This window comes from Chiloscyllium plagiosum, unplaced genomic scaffold (genome assembly GCF_037043375.1).
Source record: "Chiloscyllium plagiosum isolate Xiang-an unplaced genomic scaffold, Cpla_swu_hap1 HiC_scaffold_43, whole genome shotgun sequence".
Lineage (NCBI taxonomy): Eukaryota > Metazoa > Chordata > Chondrichthyes > Orectolobiformes > Hemiscylliidae > Chiloscyllium > Chiloscyllium plagiosum.
Window position 1 is genome coordinate 3,334,445 of NW_028270181.1, and position 23,010 is coordinate 3,357,454.

General features: G+C 42.7%; 1 protein-coding gene and 1 long non-coding RNA gene across 2 annotated transcripts in view; one reads left to right on the top strand and one right to left on the bottom strand.

The window, feature by feature from the left end:
- Nucleotides 1–15,320, top strand: part of myoz1a (myozenin 1a) — a 29,681-nt gene extending 14,361 nt beyond the window's left edge. Inside the window, exons 4-6 of the mRNA XM_043679233.2 lie at nucleotides 357–624; nucleotides 4,464–4,650; nucleotides 14,730–15,320. Coding sequence (XP_043535168.1) covers nucleotides 357–624; nucleotides 4,464–4,650; nucleotides 14,730–14,961 — 687 coding nt within the window. The 3' untranslated portion in view covers nucleotides 14,962–15,320. The remainder of the gene's footprint in view (nucleotides 1–356; nucleotides 625–4,463; nucleotides 4,651–14,729) is intronic.
- Nucleotides 1–23,010, bottom strand: part of LOC148137421 (uncharacterized) — a 101,312-nt gene that overhangs the window by 53,630 nt on the left and 24,672 nt on the right. The gene's annotated exons all lie outside the window — the stretch shown is intronic.

Below are 23,010 nucleotides of genomic sequence, written 5' to 3' on the forward strand. Positions count from 1 at the left end.
CCTTTCTCTATGCTCCAGTTAATCCATTCACTCTACTCTTATACAACACAATACTTTTAGTTCCCAAGTACCTCCATTTAAACATCACAAACTGACTTTGAGTCTTTTGACTTCTGTGGATGTTGGCACGTTTTAGCACCTCAGTGTGTATAATAATGATTAAACCTTCTACAACTTAGACTGAAAATCTTGAGAGAAACTGGTGTCAATATAGAAACGTTCAACTGAACAGTTTAGAAATACAAGATTCGCATCCAACCAATCCAAATTCAGTCAACCAATCAGAATAGTAATGGATTATATCTGAGCAATGTGAGCACAATTTATTTTTTAAATTCCTCATCTTTATCTCCTAGGACAACTTTCAGAAGTTCATACCTGGTTCTGGTGGTGTGCTGAAGACTGGGTCAGGTGGCATCCAGATGGTTGGACAAACAGGATCTGGATTCAGAAGTGGGTACACTCGCTATGGAACACATTCACGGGGTACAGCGCCAGCACCATATCCCAAACCTCAGCATCTAGCTGCTGTCTCTGGGATTACTGGGAAACATGGGAGCAGCCATGATCAAGTAGATGGAGGGAGTGCAGGGGCTGGAGGCCTTGAGGGTCATGGAGTTCAAGGTAAGTACCTGAGTAATGTTAACCCTTTAAATATTACACAGGTGCATGACAACTTGCTGACTTTGCCTTGTCAAGAAGATGAATAAGTCTGATGTGGGAAAGCTGTTGCAATCTCTGAATGCTGTTTTCTTAGACAAACACTGCTTTTCTAAGAGAAAGTATTTCAAAATAAAACTGCAGCTTGTGAACCCTATCATGTGCCTCAATTCAGATTCAATTGACAGATGAGAATATAGGGGATTGATGCCCACAGCTGGGGCCTTGTTGGGGATGCTGTTGGCAGCAGCACCATCTCAGATGCTCTGATGCAGTGCACCAATCACTTTGCCCCAAAGCCTGAGGTTAGTCTGTGTGGGGGAAGAGAGAAGATTGGGAAGGATGGCCCTGGGGTTATTTCCACACCAGAGTACCACTTATAAAGTCGTGAAGTCTGCTGAAGTCATAGATTACCCATCTGAATTTTATAGAATCATAAGTACAGAAGCGGCACCTCAGCCCGTCAAAATATATTACCGACACTAGTCCCACTTCCCAGCACATGGCCCATATCGTTGAATGTTATGTCACTTCTAGTACTCACCCATGCGCTTTTAAAAGGTTGTGAGGTTTCCCACTTCAAAGCTTCTTTCAGGCAGTGCATTCCAGACTACCACCATCCTCCAGGTGAAATACATTTTCAGTAGATCTCTTTTAAGTCTCCCACTTTTAACTTTTCAATTATGTCTCCTTATTATTGACCCTTCAACTAAGGGGAGCAGCTGCTTTCTCTTCGTCCTGTCCATATCATTCATAATCTTATTCACCTCTATCTGAATCCGTCCTCAACCACCTTTGCTCCAAAGAAAACAATCCAAGATTATTTCGCTTATTTTCATTGCTGAAATGTTCCATCCCAGGCAACATCCTAGTTAATGTCCTTTTTAATGCTTCCATTGCAATCACATCCTTCCTATGATCTGGGGACCAGAACAGCACACAGTACTCCAGCTGAGGCCTAACCAAAATTGTGTACAGCTCCACTTGACCCTCCTGCTGTTATAATGTGTCCCTTGTGCCTTCTTAGCTGCCCTATTAACCTATCCTGTCACCTTTCGGGATCTGTGGACAAGCAATCCAAGATCCCTCTGTTCTCTGAGTTTCCAAGTGTCTTGCCATTTGTGCATATCAAGTTTCAAATTGAACAAACTAATTTACTAGTGAAATAGAATGAAAAGAAATCTGGTTTCATAGCAGGCAGTTACTAGGATTACTGTAAATAAAAAGACCCCGACCACTTTAGCAGTGACCTGAACTCTTTTGCAGATCATGTACCAATATGGTTATTATTGTGCTTGATTTAGGCTCTGAATATATGTTTCACAATGCTAATTTTAAAGCCTTCCCATATGAATTTGGACTATAACAAGAGAATTTTTAAAAAAATGCATTTCTACAACATTTTTCAGAACCTCAGGCCATTCCAGAGGGCTCTATCGTCAATGAAGTACATTTGTTTGAAGTAATGTAGTGACTAGAGTCATAGAGTCATACATCTGTACAATGTGGAAACAGACCCTTCAGTCTAACTTGTCCATGCCAACCAGATATCAAACCTAATCCAGTCCAGTATGCCAGCATTTGGCCAATACCCTTCTAAAGCCTTCCTATTCACATACCCATCCAGATGCCTTTTTAATGTTGTATAGTAATTGTACCAGCCTCCACCACTTCCTCTGGCAGCTCATTCCTTACACACACCACCCTCTTCATGAAAAAGTTGCCCCTTAGGTCCCTTTTAAATGTTTATCTTCTCACCTTAAACCTATGACCTCTAATTTTGGATTCTGCTACTCTGGGGATAAAGGCTTTGACTATTCATCCTATTTATATCCCTCATGATTTTATAAACCTTGATAACATCATCCCTCAGCCTCTGACTCTCTAGGGAAAATAACCCCAGCCTATTTAGCCTCATCCTATAGCTCAAACCCTCCAACTCTGGCAACATCCTTGTAAATCTTTTCTGCACCTTTTCAAGTTTAACAACATCCTTCCTATAGCAGGGAGACCAGAATTGAACACAATATTCCAAAGGTGGCCTAACCAATGTCCTATACAGCCACAACATGACCTCCCAACTCCAGGACTCAATACACTGACCAATAAAGGCAAGCATACCAAAAGCCTACTTCATTATTCTGTGTATTAGCGATTCTACTTTCAACTAACAATGGACATGCACTCCAAAGTCTTTTTGTTCAGCAACACTCCCCAGGACCTTACCATTAACTGAATAATGGTAATAGTTTGTTACTTGTAAATAACTTGTGGAAAAGTGAAGTAATGTTAAGCTTTCAACAAATTGATATAAACATGGGTGACATTGTGGGTAATTCAAAGCTGACTTGAAAAGATGGCGTTGGGAATTAAAGTTCACTCAGGATCTTGATTCAGAGACATGAGAATGTTTCTCAGCAAATCTTGTGTTGGAAATTACCTTCAACACATAATGGCAGGGAGAGAAAATCAACCCAGGATCCCTACTGTGTGGGACCAAGATTGAACTCAGCTGGGAGGCATTTGACACTTGGCTCGCCTCACTGGAAAAATGGCTCTTCATGTGTAGCCGATGGAATTGCACCTCATGATCTCCAAAGATGAGCAAAGCCTGTACTCATCAGAGTTTAGAAGAATGAGAGTAACCTTGTTGGAACATATAAGATACTTAGGAGACTTGACAAGGTAGCTGTGGCTAGGTTGTTTTGCCTTGCAGGAGACTCGAGGATCAGAGGACATAATCTCAGATTTAGAGATCACCTCTTAAATCAGAGATGGAGTTTAATCCAGACAAATGCAATTGGATGCATTTTCTCTCAGAAAGTAAGAACTTGTGTAATTCTTTATTGCAGAGGGCTGTAGAAGCTGGATCTTCAAGTGTGTTCTGGGCTGAGGTAGACTTTTAATCAGTTAGGAATCAAGGGTTCTGGGGAAATGGCTGGAAAGTGGAGTGGAGGATTATCAGATCAGCTATGATCTCATTGAATGGCAGCGCAAACTCGATGGACTGTTGCTGGGCTTACTTCCACGCCTACGTCTTACGGTCTTAAAAGAGAAGAAAATTGAAAATTATGATTCCAACTGAGTACTGCTCTTCTGCAGTGTTTTTGAACTTTAAGAGCAATGAGATCAAACTACTTTCATAAGAAGTGAAAAGCTTCAATTGAAAATTGCTGTTTCATCACTGGCTAATGCACAAGAACCACACTAAGTGAATGAGGCACAACAGGATACATCATATAATATGTGGACAGTGAGAGAGAGAGAGAGAGGAGGCAGGAAACTCAAATAAAGAATGATAATAATATAAAAAATAAGGTTCCCTGATCCAAAATGAACAGAAAGTGATTCTACTTAATATATATCATTGACAATTTTAATCTTTACCACAGTTCTCCAATGAATCAGAACTAAATGAGCAATAATGCAGAAATATTTTCCCATTAGATTAGATTAGATTAGATTACTTTACAGTGTGGAAACAGGCCCTTCGGCCCAACAAGTCCACACCGACCCGCCGAAGCGCAAACCACCCATACCCCTACATTTACCCCTTACCTAACACTACGGACAATTTAGCATGGCCAATTCACCTGACCTGCACATCTTTGGACTGTGGGAGGAAACCAGAGCACCCGGAGGAAACCCACGCAGACACGGGGAGAATGTGCAAACTCCACACAGTCAGTCGCCTGAGGCGGGAATTGAACCCGGGTCTCTGGCGCTGCTAACCACTGTGCCACCGTGCCGCCTATAATATTTATGTCTGATGATAACTCATCTTCGATTTTGCTATTCTACAGATGGAGCAGATGGTGAAAAAGGATCTGCAGGAGGAGCTGGGAAAAAACATATCACAGTACTGAAAACCTATGTGTCACCCTGGGAACAGGCCATGGGCAACGACTCTGAACTGAAGGCAACTATGAATTTACACATGGAAAGTCCATCTGGCTTAACCAAGTTGCGTTATTATAAATCCTTCAACAGGTGAGGTTTCTGATGCCAGGTTAACAGAATATTCCTCCTTCCCTCCAGAATTGTCTTGGTCGCTTTGCAGTCTTCACTTTCCATTTTTGGGACTTTGATGTTGTGGCCATTTCGGAGATATGGATAAAGCAGGGACAGGAATGGTTGTTGTAGGTTCTGGGATTTAGATGTTTCAGTAAGAACAGAGAAGATGGTGAAAGGAGGGAGGTGTTGCATTGTCAGTCAAGGACAGTATTATGGTAGCAGAAAGGACGTTTGAGGACTTGTCTACTGAGGTTAGAAACAGGAAAGGAGAGGTCACCCTGTTGGGAGTTTTCTGTAGGCCTCCAAATAGTTCCAGAGATGCAGAGGAAAGGACAGCAAAGATGATTCTGGATAGGAGCGAGAGTAACAGGGTAGTTGTTATGGGGGCTTTAACTTTCCAAATATTGACTGGAAATACTATAGTTCGAGTTCTTTAGATGGGTCAGTTTTTGTCCAATGTGTGCAGGATGATAGGTAGACAGACCAACAAGGGATAATTCCTCATTGGATTTGGTACTGGGTAATGAACCGGGCGAGGTGTTAGATTTAAAGGTAGGCGAGCACTTTGGTGATAGTGACCACAATTCGGTTATGTTAACTTTAGTGATGGAAAGGGATAGGTATATAAGGCAGGGCAAGAGTTATGCTGGGGTAAAGGCAATTATGATATGATTTGGAAAGATTTAGGATGCATACGATGGGGAAGGAAACTACAGGGAATGGGCACAATTGAAATGTGGAGCTTTTCAAGGAACAGCTACTGCATGGCAGTACCTGTCAGGCAGGGAGGAAGTGGTCGAGGAGGGAACCGTGGTTTACTAAAGAAGTTGAATTGCTTGTCAAGAGGAAGAAGGAGGCTTATGTTCGGATGAGATGTGAAGGCTCAGTTAGGGTGCTTGAGAGTTACATGTTAGCCAGGAAAGACCTAAAGAGAGAGCTAAGAAGAACCAGGAGGGGACATGAGACATCATTGGCAGATAGGATCAAGGAAAACCCTAAAGCTTTCTATAGGTATGTCAGGAATAAAAGAATGACTAGAGAAAGATTATGGCCAATCAAGGATAGTTGTGGGAAGTTGTGCATGGGGTCTAAGGAGATAGGAGAAGCGCTAAATGAATATTTTTCGTCAGTATTCACACCGGAAAAAGATAATGTTGTCAAGGAGAATACTGAGATTCAGGCTACTCGACTAGATGGGATTGAGGTGCGTAAGGCAGAGGCGTTAGCAATTCTGGAAAGTGTGAAAATAGTTAAGTCCCCTAGGTCGGATGGGATTTATCCTCGGATTCTCTGGGAAGCCGGTGAGGAGATTGCAAAGCCTTTGGCTTTGATTTTTATGTCATCGTTGTCTACACGAATAGTGCCAGAGGACTGGAAGATAGCAAATGTTGTCTCCTTGTTCAAGAAAGGGTGTAGAGACAACCCTAGTAATTATAGACCAATGTGCCTTACTTTGGTTGTGGGTCAAGTGTTGGAAAAGGTTATAAGAGATATAATTTATAATCATCTAGAGAGGAATAAGTTGATTAGGGATAGTCAACATGGTTTCGTGACGGGTAGGTTGTGCCTCACAAATCTTATTGAATTCTTTGAGATGGTGGCCAAACAGGTGGATGAGGGTAAAGCATTTGATGTGGTGTATATGAATTTCAGTAAGGCGTATGATAAGGTTCCCTACCATAGGTTATTGCACAAAATACGGAGGCATGGGATTGAGGGTGATTTAGCGGTTTGGATCAGAAATTGCCGAGCTGAAAGAAGACAGTGGGTAGTGATTGATGGGGAAATGCTCATCCTGGAGTTCAGTTACTAGTGGGGTACTGCAACTATCTGTTTTGGGGCCACTGCTGTTTGTCATTTTTATAAATGATTTAGATGAGGGCGTGGAAGGATGGGTTCGTAAATTTGCAGATGACATGAAGATCAGTGGAGTTGTGGATAGTGTTGAAGGATGTTGCAGGTTACAGATGGACATAGATAAGCTGCAGAGCTGGGGTGAGAGGTAGAAAATGGAGTTTAATGCGGAAAAGTGTGAGGTGATCCACTTTGGAAGAAACAACAGGAATAAACAGTACTGGGCTAATGGTAATGGTAGTGTAGATAAGCAGCGAGATCTCTGTGTCCATGTGCACAGATCCCTGAAAGTTGCCACACAGGTTGATAGGGTTGTTAAAAGGCATAAGGTGTGTCAGCTTTTATTGGTAGAGGGATTGAGTTTCGGAGCCACGAGATCATGCTGCAGCTGTACAAAACTCTGGTGCGGCCGCACTTAGAGTACTGTGTAGATTATTAGTCACCTCATTATAGGAAGGATGAGGAAGCTTTGGAAAGGGTTCACAGGAGATTTACTAGGATGTTGCCTGGTATGGCGGGAAGGTCTTATGAAGGAAAGGCTGAGGGTCTTGAGGCTGTTTTCATTAGAGAGAAGGTTGAGAGGTGACTTAGTTGTGACATGTAAGATTATCGAGGGTTGACAGTGAGAGTCTTTTTCCTCGCATGTTGATGGCTTGCATGAGGGGACATAGCTTTACATTGAGGGGTGATAGATATAGGACAGATGTTAGAGATAGTTTCTCTACTTGGAGAGTAGTAGGGGCATGGAACAACCTGCCTGCAACAGTAGACTCACCAACTTTAAGGGCATTTAAATGGTCCTTGGTTAAACACATGGATGAAAATGGAATAGTGTAGGATAGATGGGCTTCAGATTGGTTCCACGGGTTGGCACAACATCGAGGGCCGAAGGGCCTGTACTGCACTCTAATGTTTTATGCTCTGTGTTCTATATGTCTGTATCAGAAAGTGTACATCTCCCAGTTTTGCAGAAGATGCATGTGTAGCAATGTTGGTAGGTAGGTAGTCTGGGTCATGGTGAGCTAATATATCAACATCCTGGGTGTTACCATTGACCAAAAACTCAACTAAACTGGCCATATGATTATTGTGACTACAAGAGCAGGTCAGAATCTAGGAATCTTGCAACAAGTAACTCAACATTTGACTCCCCAAAGCCTTTTCACGATCTACAAGGTGTGTAATAGAATCCTCCCTGCTTGTCTGGATGAGTGCAGCTCCAAAAACACTAATGGAGCTTGACATGTTCTAGGACAAAGCAGCCCATTTGATTGGCACTACATCCACAAACATTCTCTCTCTCCACCACCAGCTCACAATGTCAGCAGCATGTACCACCTAGAAGGTGCACTGAAGAAAATTACCAAGGTTAATTAGACAGCACCTTCCAAACCCATGACCAATACAGTCTAGCAGGTCAACGGCAGCAGATACTAGCTAATATTGACAACTGCAAATTCCACTCCAAGCAACACACCATTCTGACTTGGAAATACAGCACTGTTCCTTTACTGTCCCTGGGTCAAAATCATGGAACTCCCTCCAAATAGCATTGTTACATGTCATTAAACATCAATCTTACACTTTAGCACTCCAGCAAATTAACTGCAAAGGTTCAAGAAGGCAGCTCAACACCACCTTATCCAGGGCAATTAGGGATTGGTAATAAATGTATGTTTGCCATGAAGCCCACATTTCTGAATGCATAATCATTAAAACAAAATCAAATGATAATAACATCTCTTTGATTTTCTCAAAAATGCCCAAAAATTTTACTTTGTTTCAGCACTATGTATTGTACTGTGTATCAGCTAATTATTGTGGTTTATTTAAGACAGCAAACATGCTGACATGATTGACCGTGAATCCCACATCTCAGTCATATTGTGAAAACTCCTTGATTGGTCTTGTTCTTTGCTGATCAGCTCTGACAACAAATACATCCACAACATGCCTAAGGAGTTTGACAGGTGGTTATAAGAATTCACAGTTGTTACTGAGTCCTACTTTTTGTAGGTGTTGCAGCATAACTGACACTCAAGTGCTTTCTTCTGTCTGAGTGAACTTGTGGATCAGGATGTCTACATGGGACATACAATTCTATCCAGTCTCGAGGATGCTTGACATTGTCCTCTGGAAGAATTCCGGTGCTAATGTGATACTGAAGCATAATGTTCCAAATGGTGAAGGCTGTGAGCAAATTAAGAGGGGCAGTGTCCCAAAAAAACATGGTTTGCATCTTGTTTCATGTAGAACTCTATCCTGACTTTGCAAAGTCCCCATCCACAGACAAGATACAATGAACTTTGCATTAAATTATATTTTTATTACAATTAAATTACATTTGTGAGATCTGGGCAGATTCTGACATCCATTGGGCTTTGGCACTGAGTCCATTCTAAGTCCATTCTATTCATTTATTACAGGTGAAATAACCCCTTGCTTTAACATAGAGTCAATTTCCTTCTTCATCTTTGATGAGAGAGGATAAGCAACCTTACTGGATGTAAACAGACATTGGCTACATTTCAGGAAGTGAAGTGATGTTGTATACTGTTTCCAGTTTTCCAGTGTGCACAGCTGTGGAAATTCAACTTCAGTGGTTATAAGTTGATCTTCTCAGCTTTCCAATTCCTTGACTTGTCAAAGCAAATGCAAGGTGGTAGAGCTGGTTCACTTGTGGAAAGTTTCAATTATTTTTCTCTTTCTAAATTGAAGAGTTATGTTCAGTTGTCCTCTGATATTCAGTTCTAAACCTCGGTCCACAGAATTAAACTTTTCTCCAATTACCGTTTAGTATCACAAAGAACTAATGCTTCTGCACCTGCGTCTAACTGAAAGGTTAAATAAAGTAATAGAGGTGTACAGCACAGAAACAGACCCTTCGGTCCAACTCACCCATGCTGACCAGATATCCCAACCTAATCTAGTCCCACCTGCCAGCACCCGGTCCATATCCCTCCAACCTGTTCCTATTCATATACCCATCCAGATGCCTTTTAAATGTTGCAATTGTACCAGCCTCCACCACTTCCTCTGGCAGCTCATTCCATACACGTACCAATCTCTGCTTGAAAACGTTGCCCCTTAGGTCTTTTTTATATCTTTCCCCTGTCATCCTAAATCTATGCCCCCTAGTTCTGGACTCCCCCATCCCAGGGAAAAGATGATCAGATGGGCCAATGGGCTGAGGAGTGGCAGATGGAGTTTAATTTAGATAAATGTGAGGTGCTGCATTTTGGAAAGACAGGGCAGGGCATATACACTTAATAGTAAGGTGCAAGGGAGTGTTGCTGAACAAAGAGACCTTGGAGTGCAGGTTCATAGCTCCTTGAAAGTGGAGTCGCAGGTAGATAGGATAGTGAAGAAGGTGTTTGGTATGCTTTCCTTTATTGGTCAAAGCAATGAGTATAGGAGTTGGGAGGTCATTTTGCAGCTGTACAGGACATTGTTAGGCCATTTTTGGAATATTGCGTGCAGTTCTGGTCTCCTTCCTATCGGAAGGATGTTGTGAAACTTGAAAGGATTCAGAAAGGATTTACAAGGATGTTGCCAAGGTTGGAGGATTTCAGCAAAACCAAGAGGCTGAACAGGCTGGGGCTGTTTTCCCTGGAGTGTTGGAGGCTGAGGGGTGACCTTATAGAGGTTTATAAATTCATGACGGGCATGGATAGGGTAAATAGACAAAATCTTTTCCCTGTGGTGGGGGAAGTCCAGAACTAGGGGGCATAGGTTTAGGGTGAGAAGGGAAAGATATAAAAGAGACCTATGGGGCAACTTATTCATGCAGAGTGTGGTGCATGTATGGAATGAGCTGCCAGAACAAGTGGTGGAGGCTGGTACAATTGAAACATTTAAAAGGCAACTGGATGGGGAGATGAATAGGAAGGGTTTGGAGGGATATGGGCCGGGAGCTGGCAGGTGGGACTAGATTGGGTTGGGATATCTGGTCAGCATGGACAGGTTGGACCAAAGAGTTTGTTTCTGTGCTGTACATCTCAATGACTCTATAACAGTTTTTGGGATCTTGCTCTGTACAAATTAGCCACCACATCCACTGGGGCATTGACCATCTTTCTGAAATGCTTCATTGGCTGGAAAGTGCTTGGTGAGGTTATGCTGCAATACAATGTTTTCTTTCTTTCTTTCAAATCTCTGTGTTATTTGATTCTACCCTGTCATCCACTCTGGAGCAGTGGAATGTCGAATTGGAAAAGCTTACTGCCATTCTAAGTGAGCTAGTAATATGGCCATTGACAGACAATGAGAGATTTCTGATACATAACAGTACAAGATTACTTGAAACAGCTGAGAAACAGGCTAGCTTCCAACGAGAATATGTGCTGCAGATAAAGACTGAAGATGTATTAAATAGTGATGGTCACATCAAAGGGTCACTTTTATTTCCTGAGCAGGTTGCTGCTGTGGGCAATTCTAAACAATTCGAGGAAAACACATTTTGTGTTATAAGTTTACTGACATTTTCTTCAAATCTTTTTGAAGTGGGTTTTGTTGCTAAAAGATTTTGTCTAATAACTGGAATAAGCAGACCCAATTACCTGGCTCAGCTTTCTCTTGTCTATTTTCTAAAATACTTGCTGTTGGCTATTTTTCGCTGTGCAGTGCATCCTGCAGAAACAGAGTCAGAGAGATGTACAGTACAGAAACAGACCCTTCGGTCCAACTCGTCCATGCCGACCAGATATCCCAATCCAATCTAGTCCCACCTGCCAGCACCCAGTCCATATCCCTCCAAACCCTTCCTATTCATCTCCCCATCCAGATGCCTTTTAAATCTGTAATTGTACCAGCCTCCACCGCTTCCTCTGGCAACTCATTCCATACATGTACCACCCTCTGCGTGAAAAAGTTACCCCTTAGATCCCTTTTATATCTTTCCCCTCTCACCCTAAACCTATGCCCTCTTGAAACAAATCTTGTTTCCCCTTCCTTGGATATCAGGACTCAGGTAACTTCTGCTTGATTCCTAGATCTTGTCAAGGAAATGCATCACAATATCATTAAAATCTTCTGTTTCATTGGGACTTTTTAGATTTTTATGTAAAAACTTATTTCTGTGACTCACATCTTGGGACAGGCATTTATTGCATTAATGATATGTTGTGTCTTTGGTGAGACAATTTTAAGACCAGCACTTTTCTGCCACACTGATAAGTTATCTGAGGTTCTTTCAGTCAACATTCTCCCACCCCAACACTATTTTTGTACACCACTTCTCTGCTTTTGACTTTAACACATTGCACTCGGTCAGTCATTTTTCGGTTATGGTTCTCCCTACCATTCCAAATCGCTGTTCAATTGTTCTTCCTGACCTCGGTTTCTATTCTTAGTTGAACTGCCTTTAAGTCATCTCTTGACTTCAAGTGGTCAGACAATGCTTCAGCTAAGACATCAAAACATTACTGTCACTGATTAGTTCTTTTAAGCTGCCTTAAGCTTTTAATAGTTCTCTGCAAGTCTGTGGAGATCACTGATAGAAGTATTCATCCTTTCCATCTGTCAATGAGAGCACTTGCTCAGTTTTGTCCATATGATAATGTATTTTTTTTGCAGGTTGAAGAAAGTATCTAGTTCTTTTATTACTTCCTTGCATGGATTTTTTTTATTTTTGTTAATCCTGTAACTGACAAGGCTATCGTTTGAACAGCCACCCAATGCATACAACAGTGTAAAGGTAAAGTTACCATATTCAGATCATAGGACTGCTCTCTCATCAAAGAGAGATGATTGGTGGCGGTTTAACCTGAGGGTCACCATAACTCAGGTGAGGGGAGAGGTTGAGAAGGAGAGTCCTTCATGGTAACCTCAGCCAGTGCAGGAATGGAACCCACGCTGTTGGCTCATTCTGAATTGCAAACCGATGTCCAGCCCACTGAGTAACACCAACGCCCAGTTATGTACTGACCTGCTCACTGCTTGGATTCGCAGTGAGGCCTAATGCAGTGTAATTCAGGCACACCTCTGCCCGATTGAATCTGCAACATGATCAGAGCTTTTTAATAATGACTGACTCATTTAACCTCTCCATATCCCCCTGCAGATTCATTGTGTCATTCTCACTACTTGTCTTCATCCCTCTTTCTGGGTTATCTGCAATCTTGGCGAGTCAAATCCCACACTGTAGTCCCTGTCACGCAAGAAAAGTACATGGCAAAAAAGTAGTCGAGAGTGTGGTGTTGGAAAAGCACAATGGGTCAGGCAGCATCTGAGGAGCAGGAGAATCAATTTTTTGCACATAAGCCCATCACCAGGAAGTAGTGCCTAAGGAGAAGTCTGCATGTTCACAAGAAAAGATGTGGGACAAGATCAACAGAAAAGTTCAACTCAATATCAAATCATGAAACAATTGAATGGTTTCCCTCTCTTCCATTCCCTTTGTTTAGTCTTTAAAAGATGTGGGTGTTTTTACCCATTCATAATTTCATTAGATTACATTACAGTGTGGAAACAGGCCCTTCGGCCCAACAAGTCCACACCGACCCGCCGAAGCGAAACCCACCCATACCCCTACATTTACCCCTTACCTAACACTACGGGCAATTTAGCATGGCCAATTCACCTGACCCTGCACATCTTTTGGACTGTGGGAGGAAACCGGAGCACCCGGAGGAAACCCACGCAGACACGGGGAGAACGTGCAAACTCCACACAGTCAGTCGCCTGAGGCGGGAATTGAACCCGGGTCTCAGGCGCTGTGAGGATGGATGGATGATGGTGAGCTGCCATATTGAATTACTTCAATCATTGCAGTTTAGGGGCCCTCTCAGTTCTGTTAGGAACAGAGTTGGAGGATTTTGACCTGGTGACAATAAAGCTATAACGATTTAGTTCCAAGTCAGGATGGTGTGTGGCTTGGAAGAGATCTTGCAGATGGTGGTGGTTTCATGCATCTGTTGTCCTTGTCCATCTCAGTTTGATGCATTTTGAAACTGCTGACAAAGACTTGGTGAGTTGTTGCAGTGCAACCTGTTGACAGAACACACTAATGACACTGTGTACCATTGATAGAGTGAGTGAATCTGTAAGGTGGTGAGGTACTTTGCCTAGGATTGTGTCAGGTTTCTTCAGCGTTGTTGGAGCTGCATTCATCCAAACATGTGAAGAGTAATCCATCATACTCCTGACTTGTAGATAGTTGGACAGGCTTTGGGGAGTCAGGAATGAGTGCCCTGACACAGAATTCCCAGCCTCTTTTATTTCTGAATTGCAACCTGGGAATGTGTGTTTGTGCGACTTCTGTCACTGCTAGAATTAAGGGAGTTCATTTTGTGTGGCTTGCTAATGTTTACTGACAATTAGAAAATGTTTATGTCACAACATTTGTTTCTTAGCCACTTACCAAACAGCTGTGTGAAGTACCCAGTCTGTAACAGTTGTTGTATTTTCGAGGCAAGTTGCCTGCCCATGTGTGACTGAAAGGCATTTTTTGATTAAAGGCTCAAAATAACCAGACTGGTTATTTCCAAAAATCTTTAAAATAACTGTTATAATATACCAGTTTTACATGCAAATATCCCAAAGGCAGTGAGAAGTGTACTGTTAAAACTCCCGAAGTCTTTTGCAACTGTCCGTGACCTGATTAGTTTTCTTAAATTAGACTGTTGCTCTGTGACTTGATATGGCCGTGTCATTAGATACAGCAGCTTAGCTCTGAAATCACTGCCTACATTCTTCCAGCCACCTTATTAAAGAAACTGCACTCTCCCCAGGGAAGGACATACTTTCAAATAAATCCAACCTAGAATTTAGATTAAACACGAAAATCTTCAAAACTGACAGCATCTTGAGAAATTGTGGGCATGAGGTGCTATAAATTCCCACTAACATTTTTAAAATCTCCCTATTTTCAAAAGCATTTGTATTCTGTCATTTAAAATTAGGAGTTTTAAAATTAGGAGTCTACAACACTGAAACAGGCCATTCCACCCAACTGTTTTATATATAGTGTTAATGCTCCACACAAGCCTCCTCCTATCTGTTTTCACCTAATCTTATCAGCATTTTGCACATTATTTCTTCACTGATTGTCACTGAATAAATTCAAAGGCAGGGTTTTGTACTTATTTTACAGAATGGTGGGAAACTGATGGCATCCTTGGGTGAAAGAGATCTTTCTGCCTTATATACTGTCATCCTGCATTATAAATTAAAGCTGAACTTGTGTTTAAAATCCTTTTCAGAACTGCGATGCCGTATGGAGGGTTTGAAAAGGCAGCCAAACTCATGACTTTTCAGCTCCCGGAATTTGATACAGCTCCTCCAGAACCCGAGCCTGTGATCATATTTCACCAAGACATCAGCTGCCGGCCAAACTTTAACAGGACCCCTCTGGGCTGGACTCCAATGAGCACAGATTCTTTGGTTAACCTTGGAATAGATCTCGAGTTCAATGCTGAAACTGATGACCTGTAGAAGGCATGAACGGGTAGCTTAAAGTCACTTGTTTGGCCCTAGCTCAGGAGCACTTTGAACAGATTGCATTAGACGTGACATTTGGCTAGAATCATCAGTGTATCATTGCATAGTCTTTAAAAGTTGGTGGCTTCTCAAGACCTCTTCCCTCATCCATTATTAACATATTTTGTTACTTTACTCAAATACTGATCTATAACAGGTTTCAGGTTCCTGTAACAGTTGTAGTTCACATGTTTTAAGTAAGAGTACACAAAGCGAAGTATGATTGAAATACGTTTTTGCCTTTGATGCCTCTAAGACAGTTATGTTATCAGGCAACTATTTTCTAAACAAAATAAAAGTTCCCAGAAAACGTTGACTGTATTTAGTTCTATATGTGAAACACGGCCACGAACCTGTAAATGTTTGTTCACATATCTGCATTTGGTGCACCAAATCTAGTTTACCACACAGGAAACAGATCTCCCAGTTTCACTCCAAGTGCAGCAACATTGATTTATACAGTACCTTACATATAGTAAAACATCAGAGGGTGCTGAGTAGGATCGTTATCAAACAGAATTTGACACCAAAAGCAACATAAGGAGATATTAGGGCAGGTGACCTTGGTCAATGAGGTTCGTTTTAAGGAGCATTTTAAAGGAGGAAAACAAGGCACAGAAGGAAATCCACAGCATATGGCTGTGCCTCCAGCTGTCAAAGGTGGAAGGATTAAAATTCAGGATGGTAAGGAAACCAGAATTGAAGGAACAGAGATTTATTTATTTTTCCTTATTCTTTCATGGCTTTAAATGTCGCTGACCAGGCCAGCATTCAATGCCCACCTTACTTTCGCATAAAATGCACTGCTTGTTCAGGCATTTCAGAGGCAGTTAAGAGTTAACCACATTGCTGTGAATCTGGAATCACATGTAGGCCAAACCAAGTAAGCATGGCAGATTTATTTCCCTAAAGGACTTTAATGAACCAGATTTTTAAAAAAAACAAACAATGGGTACCATGACTGAAAGTAGCTTTGATTTCCAGGCTTACGAATTGGAATTACATGCCACTGGTGGGATTGGAATAAAGGTTCCCAAAACATTAACAAGTACCTCTGGATTACTAGGCCATTGACATTACTATAGCACCATCATCTCCCCTTATTATTTTGGAGGTTTGTGGGGCTGGAAGAGGTTACAGAGATAGAGACAGCCAAAACTGTGATTTGAAAACAACAATAAGGATTTTAAGGAATTTCTGAACCAGACGCCGACATAGATCAGCCATAATGAATGATGAATGACTGGCTTCAGTGCCTGTTATGACCTGAGCACAGAAATTTAGATAACCTCAACTCCTTGATAATGCCCTCCACTGCATCTCATCCACGTCCCGCACCTCTGCCTTTGAACCCTACGCCTCCAACCAGAACAAGGACAGAACCTCCCTGGATCCTCATCTTCCACCCCATCAACCTTCGCATGCAATGCATCATCCTCTGCCATTTCCGCCACCTACAAACAGACCCCACCACCAGGGATAGATTTCCCTCCCCAACCCTATCCGCTTTCCGCAATGACTGTTCCCTTCGCGACTACCTGGTCAGGTCCACGCCCCCCCAACAACCCACAGTCCCATCCTGGCACCTTCCCCTGCCACCACAGGAATTGCAAAGCCTGCGCCCTCACCTTCCCCCTCATCTCCATCCAAGGCCCCAAAGGAGCCTTCCACATCCATCAAAGTTTCACCTGTACTTCCACATGTCATTTACTGTATCCAATGCTCCCGATGTGGTCTCCTGGACACCTACTCGCAGAGCACTTCAGAGAACATCTCTGGGACACCTGCACCAATTAACCCCACAACCCCATGGCTGAACATTTCAACTCCCCCTCGCCGAGAACGTCTCATCTTGTGCCTCGGGACCCTTCAACCCCCAGGGCATCAATGTGGATTTCACCAGTTTCCTCACTTCCCCTCCCCCCCACTTTACCCCAGTTCCAACCTTCCAGCTCAGCACCGTCCTCATGACCTGTCCCACCTGTTAATCTTCCTTCCCACCTATCCACTCCACCCTCCTTCCTGACCTATCACCTTTACCCCCACCTCCATCCACCTATTGCACTCTCGGCTACCTTCCCCCCACCCAGCCCCACGCCCCTCCCATTTATCTCTTCACGCCCAAGGTTCCCAAACTCATTCCTGATGAAGGGCTTTTGCCAGAAACATCGATTCTCCTGCTCCTTGGATGCTGCCTGACCTGCTGTGCTTTTCCAGCACCACTCTTGACTCTAATCTCCAGCATCTGCAGTCCTCACTTTCGCCGAATGTTGGAATTGTCAAGTCTAAAGTTAACAAAAGCATAAAAGGTTTCAGTCGCAAAAGGAGCTGAGGCAGAGGAGTTCAGTGATCTTAGCAAGGGGGGAATAAATGGTCTTCTGAATATTGTTCAGCTGTGTCACATCGTGAAACATTAAGTCAGTGTTAGTCAATTGAAATCATCAATTAGTGTAAGGATTTTTAAATTTACCCATTCACACGGCGAGGGCATCACTGGTAAGGCCAGTGTTTGTTGCGCATCCCGAATTGCCCAGAGAACAGTTAAGACTGAACCACATTGCTGTGGTGTGGAGTCACATGCAGGCCAGACCAATTAATGACAGCAGTTTCCTTTCCTAAAGGGCATTAAAGTGGCTACAGTGGCGCTGTCTTATCCACATGTGTTGTTTTAGTGGAAAAGCCCCTCACACATTAATGAACAGTGGTGGATGTTTGCTCAATTAAAGTGCTCAAGACTCAATAAAACAACAGCACACAGTCATATTAGCATAAGTATGCACAATCAAGACCACAGGCCCAACAATATTGGCTTTTACTGATTTCATTTTATTTAACAGAAATGCAGGTAGCTATAATACTATTCAGTGCTAATGTTCTCATCTCTTGACCCTGATCAGAAGTTACAGATTTAAGTCTGTCTCTGAAATTTAAAATGATCATCTCAATTAAGGCTTTAGCATAGGTCAGGGGATGCCATTTTTCAAATGAGACGTTAAACTGAGTTCCTGGAAGCCTATTCAGATAGAAGATGTATGCGTCTTTTGCAAACAAGAAATGAGAGCTCCCCATTTATCAATCCATTCATGTCTCTATCAAGACCAGTAAAATAGAGAGGGGAAGGAGATTGTCCTTGCAATAGAAATGAAGAAAAGTTGGTGATCACAATTGTTCTCCTGGTGTACAACCCACCACATCAGCATTGCTCAAGATGAATTTCACCAGCATCAGCTTCAGCAGAGAAGGAGAAATTGAGAGAGAAGTTTGGAGGAAGGAGAACTCAAGCATCACAGAGGTGGTGATGTCACTGGGGCCTCCATAGACTTACAGCAAATACATTTATTTGTCCACCACTGTATAAACCTGCTCTAGAGGAAAAATGTAAAAGTACGGCAAATAACCTTCAGAAGGTAAATTGGAAAGAGGAGTAAAAATGAACTCCGTGGCAATGGCTGTGTATTCAGACAGCACACTTAACATTGTGAATTGTTGAAACAAAACAGTTGTCTTTCTATCTTGGTTCATTCCATTGCTACCCCAGTGACTTGCCATCTTATTGTCTTCATTGAGAATTTCAGATGAATGATCCAGTTAGAAGGTTTGGCGATCATCTTTGGCATGAGAATGTTCCACCAATACCTTTACGGACCACAAACCACAAACCACTGGGGCTGCTTAAAGAAGACAGGACCATGCCACCGATAGCTTCAGGTCAAATTCAGTGGGAGGCTCTTATTCTAAGCGGGTACAATTACAAGTTGGAACACCGTCTGGGAGGCCAAGTGACAGATGCGATAACTTCAGCCGCTTCCCACTGGCAAATACTCCATTAGTGGTGCTACCAGGGGAAGAGTCCGTTATGTTTGTAAACTTTCTGGTCATCGCTTACAACATCAGACTATGGACACAAAAAGATCCTGTTGGTGGTGATGGGAAAACAAAAGGATCATCATAACCAGTAATGAAACCCTCCTGGACCTGACGAGACAAGACCATGGTACAGGACGGCATATTCTTACTGGAGCAAGAGTGATTGTTGCGAGCAAAGGTGGCTGCCAGATACTGGCTGAAGTCTACCAGAGTTATCCAATGGTTCCCAAAATGAAGATGCTGGTGAAAAGTTGCACCTGGTGATCAGGATTGGATGCCAGCATTGCTGTGTTCGTGGTACAGTCCCCAGAGTGCCAACAAAAACAGAAAGTACTGCCAGCAGCTCCTCCACGTTTGTGGGAATGGCCGGGTAAACCCCGAACACAGTTACATATCAACTATGCCTGTCCTTTCATGGGTTTGATGCTTTTCATCATTGTGGATTCATTGTGGACATGCTTAGAGTTCATTCGTCAGACATGGGACAACAACTGGAAAGTTGGGTGAATGTTTTGCAATGCCAACCCAGAGGTGTTGGTCACAGATAACAGGCCATCATTTACCAGCAGGGAATTCAAGTATTGCCCAAAGTTGAATGGCACTTGACATGTAAGGACAGCTCCATACCACCTGTCATCCAATGGTGTGGCGGAAGGAGCAAACAAATTTTGAGGACAGCGTTAAAGGAATAGCCTAAAGCTTCACTTGAAAACAACTGTCCCGGTTCCTGTTTGATTAAAGGACCATCCCTCACGCCACCACAAGGATACCTCCAGCAGCTTTGCTGATGTGGAGAAGACTAAGTGCTAGATTAAATCTAATCTTCCCAGACCTGGGAATGGAGAGGGTGAAATGGCCTCAGGAACATCAATTCCAGACTCAAGACGCCTCAAAGTGAGAAAGGCAGTTTACTTCAGGGGACGAAGTTGGGTGTTGAGTGGCCCTGCATGGATAAGAGACATGGTCAACATGAGGTCAGGACCTGTGACATACAAAGTTCAGGTTGGAGAGGCAATCCTGTACAAGCATGTGAAAGCTGCAACCTCACAAACGCAACAGGAGCAAAACCTATTTGGCTCCTTGGAACATCCGGCAAGACTGTCAGAACCTGTGGGTTCTCCTGCACTGCCTAGTGTCAAAAAAACCTCTGAAGATGAGATGGACATGGCAGATGTCACAGCCTCGATGCCATTACTGTCTGAAGAAGATGAATTTCAGACAAGATGCTCAGGACACAAGAGGCGGGCTATGATCCAGTACACACTGCCAGTAGCCAAGGGAGAGTTGGAGGAACCAGATCTGGTGCGAAAATGCCCCAGGAGAAGCTACAGGAAGAGGAACAGTCCTACATCGCAGGACTTGGATGGGGAGAAATGTAGTGATTGGAATGAGGTCAGCCAATTGGACCTTGTAAAATATGAGTTCTTCATTCGGGCTGTTAACCTGGTCTAATTAGGGAGTCCTGGCTGATAGATATAACCAGGAACATCGGGGTTCTGTTCACTATAGGAGCTGGCTCTGAGCGAGTTGGGTCAGTGTGGTGTACTACGTATGTGTAAATTAAGGGTGACTTGGTGATGGGATCCCGACCTTCATGGAGTTATTTCACTGATGTTCTGTCTTAAACAGATACTGTAATACTGCAGTGTTATATTCTGGATCATTATCCACATGAGAAGTCAGTTATTGGGATCAGGACAGCAGATTGAAACACAACAAGAATAAGTTTTGAAATTGAAAGGGAATAATCTACTGTGAAAGAAAGACTTATATTTGTTCGCAGCCCCTTTCAGGATCCCAGAATGTACGAATGGCATTTGTAACCAAAATGCTAAGTTTTGAAATGTTATTTCTGTGATGTGGTAAACACTCAGGCAGTTGTCGCACTTTCTGTTCGAGATGGGAATGTGCACAGTCTCTAGTCGCACTATTACACAAGTCACAACATGAATTTATTTTACCCAGTTCATCATATGGCCAATCAAATACTTTCTCTATAGTATACTTGCTGGATAGCTCATATTTTGATTTGTTTTAGTTTTAACAAAGTTGCCTCTCATTGAAACATAAGCACATTGTGCTTTAGAACCTGCTTGAACAGTAAAACAAGAGTTTATCAACAAAAGAGATGAAGGTAAAATAGAATAAATCAAAACGTCTTTTTGGATACAAATTCAAAATATTTTTTAAACTGCAGTAAATGTACAATCCCATAACACCAAACTCCTTTGAAAACTGAAAAGAAACAAAATTGCTTTTGCAACAATACCATAAACACCACATGTACAGTAGTCACACCAGAGTCCTTGTATATAAAACCTTAGCAGGGTTTAAGTCACTTGTGACTTCAACTTCTCGAATGGAACTTCAGATAGCTTCTCTCTGAGTTCTTATCCGTTTGAGCTTAAATGTACTCAGCTTTAAGTAAACTCTTAAGAATTTTATTTCAACACTTCTGGTCTGGTATTCGTACTAACTTTGAAATTCTGGAAAAGATATGCAGCTCAGGTTGTCTGCTCGCTGAGCTGGTGGATTTGTTCTCAGATGCTTCGCCACCATTATCAGTGAGCCTCCGGTGAGGTATTGGTGCTCTGTCCCGCTTGTTATTTATCTGATATGGTTTGTTGTGGTGGGTGATATCATTTCCGGTTCTGTTTCTGAGAGGTTGGTAAATGGGGCCCAAATCTATATGTTTGTTAATGGAGTTCCGATTTGAATGCCAGATCTCTAGCAATTCCTGTGTGTGTCTTTGCTTAGCCTGTCCCAGGATGAATGTATTGTCCCAGTCAAACCGGTATCCCTCTTCTCCTGTGTGTATGGATACCAGTGATAGTTGGTCATGACTTTTGGTGGCTAGTTTGTGCTCATGTATCCAGGTGGCTAGTTTCCTGCCCGTTTGTCCAATGAAATGTTTATTGTAGTCCTGGCAGGATATTTTGTATATGATGTTCGTTTTGCTGGCTGTTGGTACGGGGTCCTTTAAATTAATCAGGACCTGTTTCAGTGCGGTGGTAGTTTTGTGGGCTACAGTGATGCCTAGGGGCTGGAGTAGTTTGGTCGTTGTGTCCGAAATGTCTTTGATGTATGGTAGTGTGGTTAGAGTTTCTGGGCGTGTTGCACCTTCCTGTTTAGGTCTGTTGTGCAGGAATCGGTGGGCTGCACTTATCGGGTACACATTGTTCCTGAATATGTTGTGTAGGTGTTTTTCCTCGGCCTCTCGACAGGAATATTGTAATCCTACAGGCAGACAAAGGGCGCATGACCGTCATCCTGAACAGAATACAATACAATGAAAATGCAAACACACTACTCGCTGATACCGACAGATACCAACAGGTGGCGATGGATCTGACTCCATAGCTAGAAAACCGTATTACAACATCCCTGAGGAAACTACACAAAGCAAGTAAAATTAACAAGATAGACCTCCATAGAATGAAACCCCTCGGATCCAACACACCCAGTTTCTACGGATTACCAAAGGTACACAAACCTGGGGCCCCCCCTCAGACCCTTAGTCTCACTTTTCAGCACCCTGACACATAGACTCGCAAAGGAACTGCAACACAAACTGAAACACCTTGTAGAAGAGCCAGGAATTCCTCAACATCAAAGACACCAAGGTAGAGGTTGACGAGGTCATGGTTTCCTTTGATGTAAAAGCCCAATTCACATCAATAAACATCACCCTGGCCAAAGAAACACTGGCCTCCCTGTTAGACGAACCAAGGATACAAACACCTGACAGCACCAACTCCATCAGCAAGGTCAGCATCCTCAAACTAGTAGACCTGTGTCTCACAATCCACTTCACCTTCAACGACAAGATCTGCAAACAAATCAATGGGATGTCTATGGGATTACCAATATCAGGACTTATAGCAGAAGCAGTTATGCAGAAGTTAAAAGGAACACAATCCAGCCCAAGCTTTGGGTCCACTATGTGGATGACACCTTTGGCAGCACGAAAAGCAACAAATTAGAAGAAACCAACAAAGACATAAACAATATCCTTATCAGTATAATATTCATCAAAGAGGAAGAGAACAATAACTGACTCCCCTTCCTCGATGTCACAGTAAAACCAAGAGCCAATGGAGAGCTGCAGACCTGCATTTACACACACACAGACCAGAT